Here is a 9,179-nt window from a genome sequence, read left to right on the forward strand (position 1 = left end):
TCGTTTTAAAATGTTTTCCGCTTTTATTTCAACGCAGGAAACAGTCCTCTAACTGAATACTACGGGGGAAGAAGGCCTTCTGCAGTAACGTTTGAGGAAGATGTGGGGTAATGTGTTCACAGTATTTTCACTCACCAGATCAAGTCAACTTGGCTTACATAACAATTATTCTCTGTAAAATCCTAGAATGAGACATTTTTTCCAAAACAAACATGATCTTTGTTTATCCTTAATAATGTTTGATGCAACGTCTTCACAGGAATGAAATACAGAAGATGCTGCAAGGACTTGGAGGTATGCTTCAGTGATGTTGGCGGTGGAAAAAAAAATGGTTTTAAACCATACAGCTTTTATGAATGGAAATGTTAGTGAGTGGTCTGCAACACTGATTTTAATGCCTTGTTCTCGTATGTGGGATATTACACAGGTATTTAGTGTGATTCAACTTTGCAAGTTTCTTTACTGACCTTTTCCATTGATGTGGAAAAGTAAAAATGGTACTAACCTTGATGAGGTAAGAATGATGCCATTATTTTTACACACATGTGCATGTAATATAAATTAATATAAATTAAGCAGAGAAGGGCGCCTGGGTGGCTCAGTCGGTTGAGCGACTGCCTCCGGCTCGGGTCATGATCCTGGAGTCCCGGGATCGAGTCCCGCGTCGGGCTCCCTGCTCGGCGGGGGGTCTGCTTCTCCCTCTGACCCTCCCCCCTCTCGTGCTCTCTTTCTCTCTCTCATTCTCTCTCAAATAAATAAATAAAATCTTTAAAAAAAAAATTAAACAGAGAAGAGTTTGAGCCTCCTTTTGTGTGCACAGATTAGGTGATCTGTCCATTTTTAATGTCAATTTTAAATTTCCTTAATTCAGTTACTTCTCATAACTTTCCAGTGTCCTGCTCTGTGGGGCAGCAGCACAGATTGAATCCTCCAAAAAACAAACAAACAAAACACTCTTTATTGTTACTTTCCATTAGCAAACCGTGTAGCTGCAAACTAAAGAACTCTCCTAGCTAGTGAGAAATACATAATCATATCCAAACTCCTGAGTTTCATGTTGTCTGCTCAGATGTCAGTTACACCATCTGCACTACAGGACAGGACCCTTAGCGGGGTCCAAGTCAATTTACGGCTCTTCGATAGAGATCATCCTTACAAGCAAGTACGTTTTGAAGGCTTTGCTCTATTTGGTGGTGACAAAGTGCTTGCTTTGTGAGCTGTCTGACAAACTTCTTACTATAGATGGATTCCGGATGTATAAAATATTGTTATTATAGTGCAGATCCTTCATGACTACCGAAAAATAAGTATTGATTGTAGATCCACAAAGTCAAATCATATGATTTGCAAAGCTTTATTTGAAGTATTAAGATTCTGTGAGATGCAGCACTTATGGATAAAAGTGTTATGTAAAAAGCTCCATGAAAATATTTTTAAAATGTTTCTGAATTCATTTATTTAAATTAGAATTTTTACACCCGCAGCCCTTGTCTCTTTTAGTAAAACACAGTTAAAAGCATCACGCACTAGATCGCTTGAAAAATAATTTTTTTTAATGTGCGATATAATTATTTTTATCCTTTTGAGGATCATTTTTAAGAAAACACTTTTGTGCGTTCTATATAATGCATTCTTCCTTTAAATTTAATTTAATTTTATTATGTTACCTTAGTCACCGTACAGTACATCATTAGTTTTTGATGTAGTGATCCACGATTCGTTGTTTTCGTATAACACCCGGTGCTCCATGCAGTACGTGCCCTCCTTAATACCCATCACCGGGCTAACCCATCCCCCCACACCCCTCCCCTCTAGAACCCTCAGTTTGTTTCTCGGAGTCTATGGACTGACTCATGGTTCGTCTCCCCCTCCGATTCCCACCCCCTTCATCTTTCCCTTCCTTCTCCTAACGTCCTCCGTGTTATTCCTTATGTCCCACAAATCAGTGAAACCATATGATAATTGACTTTCTCTGCTCGACTTACTTCACTTAGCATATATAATGCATTCTAATGGTAATCCACCTAAACATGTCCCTTGAATTGGAGGATGTTTTATACATTTAGAGAAATTTGCCTTTTAGCTGTTTTCTCACAAGGAAATTAAAGTCTGTCCTTGGGGTTCCCTGTACGCATTTTGATAATGGAAAATATTTTGATTACTATCCCCTTTTCATTATCTCTAAGCTAAAAGGTGACCTGCAGTTAGAAAAATTATAACTGGGATACTAGTACCAGAAAGATTTTACAGAAAATAGTGAGCAAATCTTGCTTTTTGAAATGATGCCTGTGTTATAATTTTTATTTTACTTATTTTATTTTTTAAAGTGTAATTGGTGTACAGTATTATATTCGTCCCAGGTATACGACATAGTGATTGGACGTTTATGATGTCTGTATTATAAATTTTAAATGTCTTTGCATATTGCTGAGACAACATTTACACATATTGACTCGTATATATGAAAACAAAATAATTTTCAACACTAAATTTCAATGAATACTTTCTATACAGTTGACATTAAGCAGGCTCTTCTTGCAAAGAGAAAAATGTTCGAAGTGAATGCCAAAGCTCTTGTCAAAACCACTAACGAAAAAATTGAGCATGTTTGGAACATACAGCAAGAACAAAGGTGAAGTTGTTGGGTTTTGTTGTTTTGTTTTGTTTTTAAGTCACGATGACATTTGTATCATTTCTTAGTATTCGTTGGTGCGAATAACCTAAGGCAAATTCTATTATGTTGAATTTTCCAGCGAAAAAAATAGATTTTGCTTGATTTTCTTCTAAGCAGATAAATTCTGTTAACCTCACTCCTTAACAGAATTGAGATGTATCTCCCGGAAGCCAATAAAGATGACCTTTTTTTCCCTTTCAAATAACAGTTGAGTTTTCTTCCTATAACATTAATTCGTATTTATTCTAGACCTACACTAGCTGAACTTCAGGTAAATGTCTTAAACCATTGTTCTTGTGATAGTTAACTGTATTCAGTTATGTAGAAAAGGTTGATCTTATGTTATAAATAATTTGCATATTTCAGTAAATTGTGTTCACGGTTCTTTCTTAAAAACCATTGTTGTGCCAATGAGGGGAAATATTTAAGTGAAATATTCCTGTTTGGAAACCTTCTATGATAAATGGATATGATATCCTTATTGAATCTACTTATCATATCAGAACATACATGTTCTTCAGTAAGAAGAAATGGAAAGTAAACTGCTTTTAGATAAAATGAATTTTTCTGGAAAATTGATAGTACAGTAAATCCTCACTAGTTTTTAAGAGGTAAGGCATGTGAGATAGCTTATATGTTGGTCAGTCAGGGACGATACTTTTGGAATAAGAGTAAATTGTTCGTGTAGCCTTTCTGTTTCTCAGGAGACTATTTCAGCTGCTATTACGCTGTTACTGCCGTCTCCTTTTATGGTGTAAATTGTGTCAAATCAATTTTGTTTTGAATATGGTTAATTTTTCCGTATCTTTATGAGGTGCGACGGTGCTCATTATTGTGTTTTACAGGCAGAATCTTCATCTCAAATATTCTCAGCAGTTTCTGACTTTGTATCGGGCGTGGGATACAGACATGCGGAAGGCCCGGGAACAAGAAGAAAAACTAGCTGTTGGTATCAGCCTTGGCTTTAAAATTGATTTATTTATTGTATCAAAGTCTCAAGTGGCAGTAGGCCATGCAAAAACAGAGCAGAGAATGTAGAGTCCGTGAGCCCAGATGGGTAAAGATGGGTGGAAGATGTAGCGGTGGGAGACTGAATGTTCTATTTGGATTGCCTCAGTCTACTTAGTGATATAGGAAGGTCACCAGTTAAGAGTTAGAGTGGTGGAGGAGGTGTTGCCTTTGAGGGGCAGAGAAGAAGTCCTGGAACTGTTTCCTGGGAGCGGGCCAGCGAATGGACTAGGGAAATATCATTGCCAAGCAGCATTATGGGTCTAATTGAGGTTAGTGTCATAGTGATCATGAATTTAAGGTGAGACCCCCCTCTGCATGGTTGTGGCAGAGCAGCTGGAGAGTTGGATTTTCCAGGGTTGCGGTTTAGCCACGCAGATCAACAGAGCGAAAAGGGGGCAAGGTACACGTGCAAGCGCATAGGCGTAATGATTGGCCGTGGAATTTAAGCCAAGAAGGAGGAAAAGGGAGAATATGAGAGTGGGGACTGGGGACCATGAAAAGTCGCAGGATCGATGGGATGTTAATCCTGAAAGAGCACTGAACTGTAGTAAAAAGGGTAGAGAGCTACAAACAGGGAGGTAGAGGTTGAACGTCGGGGGCGGGGGGAAGGGGACAAACAGTATAGCACAGTGCTCAAGAGCCTGGACTCTGGAACCATTTTGGGGGGCTCCGATCCTGGTTGACCAGCACTAGCTGTGAAATCAGGGACAAATTGTTTATCTCTGTACCTCACTCAGTTTCCTCACCTATGAAAGGAGACGAGACATAGTAAGAGTACTTGCCTCATAGAGTTGTTTTGAGAATTAAATGAGATCATATATAATAAGTTTATTTAAAATGGCTCAGAACAGTACCTGACACACAGTTCCTATATAAGTCTCTGCTCTACTTAATATTATGTCGATGTTGCAGTTATTGGGAATGACAGAATCCAGGGTATGACTATGTAAGTGAGTGACTAAAGTAGGGAAGAGGACAAAATTATTGCTGGAGATTAGGTCAAGGAACAGAGAGGCTAGGATCATCTGTATGCATACTGAAATGACCAAGAATTAATACATGTTTCGAATGTTGTTAAGAAAGAATATCTCTGGGACGTCTGGGTGGCTCAGTCGGCTAAGCGTCTGCCTTCGGCTCAGGTCATGATCCCAGGGTCCTGGGATCAAGGCCCACATCGGGCTCCCTGCTCAGCAGGAAGCCTGCTTCTCCCTCTGCCTCTGCCCCTCCCCCTGCTTGTGCGCTCTCTGTCTCTGTCTCTGTCTGATAATAAATAAAATCTTAAAAAAGAAAGAAAGAAAGAAAGAAAGAAAGAAAGAAAGAAAGAAAGAAGAAAGAAAGAAAGAAAGAAAGAAAGAAAGAAAGAAAGAAAGAAAGAAAGAAAGAAAGAAAGAAAGAAAGAAAAAGAAAGAAAGAAAGAAAGAATATCTCTTCTGAAACTACTGTTAGGAAGGATTAGTGTATAGATTTTTGCCTACTTGTGGTAAACACATTTTTGGAAGGGTCATTTGTGGATTTTGAAGTCAAAAATTAAAACATGTTTTCAGTATTGGTGAGAAAGACAATTTCCTACTTAATGGCTACTAGGTAGGATCATCGTATTGTTTCTGTATATTAGTGGTGAATAAACTTGGTCACAAAAGTTGTTAAAACAGGAAATGTTAACAAGTATCGATTTAAAGAATATTCCTTTCAAACTTGATGTATAATTATGTTTTCTAAATATTAAATGTTACCCACATTTTATCACCCTTTTCTTTTATATTTGTAGGATATGTTCCGAGAGCAACGAAAGATTCTTCAACAAGCTAGAGCTGTTCAGAACCAGAGACTGCAAAAAATTAAAAACTTACATGAGCAATTCTTAAAGGTCTGTTGTATTTGGCAACACAATACATTCTTATAAAACATAATATGTAGGCGCGCCTGGGTGGCTCAGTCAGTTGAGCAACCGACTGCTGGTTTTGGCTCAGGTCGTGGGTCCTGATCTCATGGGTTGTGGGATCGAGCCCCGCCTCGTGCCTCCTGCTTAGCGGGGAGTCTGCTTGAAGATTCTCTCCTTCTGCCCCTCCTCCCACTTGCATGTGCACATGCTCTCTCTCTCTCTCTCTCATAAGTAAGTAAATATTTTAAAATATATACATAAAATGTATGTAAAAGTAGAAGACTGTTTCTTTCCAAATCTTTGGGGAAGGGGGAACCATTTAGGTTATACATCGAAATTGTTAAACGTTGTCCATTTGGAATTCATCGTTTGGGATTTAACGTAATTGGTACATGCATTTTTATTTTTAGAATTAATTAATAGTTTTGTGGGAGTCATCTAAAACAGGGAACTGTAAAGAGGGAATTTTACCTAGAAATACATGTATTGTGAAGAAAACTGGTACTTTATTAACACTTTAATCATAATTTTTTGTTCAACAATCCGTTTTGAGGAGATCGGCAATAAATTCATAGTGGAAACTAGGAAGTCTATAAATCACTTCTACGTGTCTTTTACTTGTGTTAACGGTTTCTGTTAAATATGAGTAGGCAGTTGTAATTGATGAATAGCACTTTTATATTCAAATGCGTTACATGAGTGTTTTATGGCATATTTGCTTTTGGAATATTAGACTAATAATGACTTTATATGCATACTTAAAATCATAAGAAAAGGTCTAAATGTATAACAGAATGAAAAAGCCAGAGGAGGACTAAACGTTTGTGAGTTGAGAATGATCTGCTGGGACATTTGCACATTAGCAAATTGTCCTCAGTGACACAGACCTCTTCTTCGTGCAGATATATACTTGTTTAGGAGGCAGTGGAAGCCTGCACATTCCCCTTCTTTTTTCTTGGTGTGTGTATGTGGGCGGGGAGGGAGGGGCGGCGGAGGGGAGTGGGAGGTGTACTTTACCTCTGCAGCTGTACCTTAATATCTTTCTTTGAATTCCCACTGCCACTGCCCCGAGTTCAGGATCTCATCATTCCCTGCTTATACTATTAAACTCTCATCTGAGTTCTCTCTCCTCCGGTCCATCCTTCCCAGTTCTGCAATATGATGTTCCAAAACGTATACCTTCCCTCCTGAAAACCTGCCATTAGCTTCCCACTTAAACACTCGGGTATTCAACGTCTGCCCTGTAACAAGACTCCCTTTGTAGTTTTATACTTACATTCCTCCTTTCCTCCCACCCCTCCCGTACACTAACTCACCATTACTTCCTTGTTTCTAGGGTACTTTCAATTCCCCCTTCCCTTTACCTACTGAAATCTTACTCTTTTGCCAGCTAAATCAGAATCAATCTTATTTTCCAGTACACAGTCATGGCAAGTTGTGTTTCCTTAATTGTTACAAAGTTTTTGTGTTGTTTTTATTTACATGTCTTTTTATTCTCACTGGAATAAGGAAGGAAGAGATCGTGCATTCATTTCCCAAATTCCTCCACAGCACTTAACAGTACTTCTTACGTAGTATGTGCTAGATCACTATTTGTTAAGTGAACAGTAAGGATTTAGAACACGTTTGTTTTTCGTAACTTAAAGAGGTCGTGTTACAGATCATTTTATTCCCTCCAACGGAATCATGTTACATTGATTTTTACTCATTATAAGTGCAGTGCTACATGGTATTTAGAAAGCTTATTAGAGAGATTTAAAATCATGGTATTTCATTCTGTGGGACTGCCAGTCTTTTTTTTCCCCTCCACCTTGACCTTAACTGTTTATTAACCCATTGTTTCGAGCAAAGCGTACTACTGTCATGCCTCTATAATAATAATAATATTTGACTCAAACACAACATTTAAAAAATTTCCTAAGTGGGTATTTTGATCTCCATGCATTAGGTCTAATATTTTATTTGGAATAAATAACGAGCATCCTTTGAATATTAAGAATCGTTACTTTTGAAATTTAATTTAATTTTTTAAAAGATTTTATTTATTTTGGGGGGGGAGAGAGAGAGAGAGAGAGAGAGAGAGAGCGCCCATGAGCAGGGGGAGGGGCAGAGGGAGATGGAGAAGCAGACTCCCCGCCGAGCAGGGAGCTCGACGTGGGGGCTCGATCCCAGGACCCCGAGATCATGACCTGAGCCGAAGGCAGACGCTTAACTGACTGAGCCACCCAGGCGCCCCTAGAAATTTTTAATTTTACATGTTTGGAGCATGAGATGAAAAGTGGTGGTTTGTAACTGAACTAGGCTTTTTGTTTTAGAGTATGCAGGACTTAGAGAAGGCCCATGAACATCTTCTTACTGATGAACAAAGCGAAGTTAGGGAAGACATGACCAAGCTGCAAAACAAAATTATGATGGAAGCTGTGAGTGGTGTATATTTAATATTAAGAACTAAGGAGGGATGTGGGCATTGGGGCATTTTGTTGGCCAAACTGTATGTCACAATTACCTAAATGACACGCGAATGTTTAATATTTCCTTCCCTGCAACAGCAGCAGCAAGCGCTGGCAGTTGTTCAGAAGTCTCTTCATTCCCTGTTGTTCTGATGACTTGGAAGAAAGAACAGGAACCCAAGTCTTATGATACAAGTGTAACATTAGCTACACTGAACCACGTTGTAGTAGTTTAAAAATCATAGTTGAAGTCAGTACATCTTGTTTATCATAGCTTGCTTGGTAAAGTGCAAGAATCCATTCCGGTTAAAACCCCCAACCCTAAACAGTGATGTGGATCGCAGCAATTCCACAATTATATGTATTACGCTTTCAGCCCTTCGTTAGTAATGACTTTTTGTACTTAACCCTGTCAGTTAACTTTTAACAATAACGATGATTTAATTCTAGGCTTGGCCTCAGTGGATCTGTATCAGTCCCAAAAGGTTCAAAGCACAAGTACAGAAAGAAGGCTACATTGCTTTTCCTAAAGGAAAAAAAAAATTAAAGAATATAAAATCTATCTTATCCATGTACCTGCTTGTATTTACTCATTAGTTTACAGAGCCAATTCCAATAAAAAATATGATTTCAGAAGAAAATGTACTCTACTGCCTTATAAAAATTATTGAAAGTAAACATGAGATTGTGTTTTTGAATAAATTAAACTGCCCAAAATCACTGGGAGAACAGAACTACATATATAAATATCCGTGCTGAGACATGGGTTTGTGAAATGTCATTTCCACCACGACATCAAAATGTCATTTACTTGGTGTTGGTTCACTATTAAATGACACCTGCCCTTAGCATTGATTGAAAGTATTTCATTAATATGCACATATACTTAATCACTTATGGTCTGAGTAGTTCACATCTGTCTATAAAGAAAGATAAATTACCTACAGTGCTTTGTTTTCAAGTTTAATATTCATTGAGTATGTGGAATGTTGATTTTTATATTTGAGAACTAAGAACTTGAATAATTCTTATACCTTTCCTTTTGTAATGGGCATTTTCCTTCTTTTTACGTTTAATAACAACACCATCTTCATTTGGGCACATTATTTAATAAACATGACATTGTTTCAGAATATATTTGGAATAAGTCAGTTAAATATAT

At 37.9% G+C, this 9,179-nt stretch overlaps 1 protein-coding gene across 1 annotated transcript; it reads left to right on the top strand.

The window, feature by feature from the left end:
* The first annotated feature begins 242 nt into the window (after positions 1-242).
* On the top strand, positions 243-8,170 carry LOC118014220 (synaptonemal complex protein 3-like). The gene is made up of 6 exons (XM_035010362.1): positions 243-294; positions 2,515-2,632; positions 3,520-3,619; positions 5,454-5,552; positions 7,883-7,987; positions 8,117-8,170. Exons 1-6 carry the CDS (start codon positions 243-245, stop codon positions 8,168-8,170), a joined length of 528 nt encoding a protein of 175 aa, XP_034866253.1.
* The last annotated feature ends 1,009 nt before the right edge of the window (positions 8,171-9,179 follow it).

This window comes from Mirounga leonina, unplaced genomic scaffold (genome assembly GCF_011800145.1).
Source record: "Mirounga leonina isolate KUSES-001 unplaced genomic scaffold, KU_Mleo_1.0 Mir_101799, whole genome shotgun sequence".
Taxonomy (NCBI): domain Eukaryota; kingdom Metazoa; phylum Chordata; class Mammalia; order Carnivora; family Phocidae; genus Mirounga; species Mirounga leonina.

Excerpts from the sequence above, each read along its gene's own strand:
- LOC118014220 (XM_035010362.1), top strand. The coding sequence starts at position 243 with ATGCAACGTCTTCACAGGAATGAAATACAGAAGATGCTGCAAGGACTT. Across the intron at positions 2,633-3,519 it reads AACATACAGCAAGAACAAAG|GCAGAATCTTCATCTCAAAT; the intron begins GTGAAGTTGTTG and ends TGTGTTTTACAG. Across the intron at positions 5,553-7,882 it reads TACATGAGCAATTCTTAAAG|AGTATGCAGGACTTAGAGAA; the intron begins GTCTGTTGTATT and ends TTTTTGTTTTAG.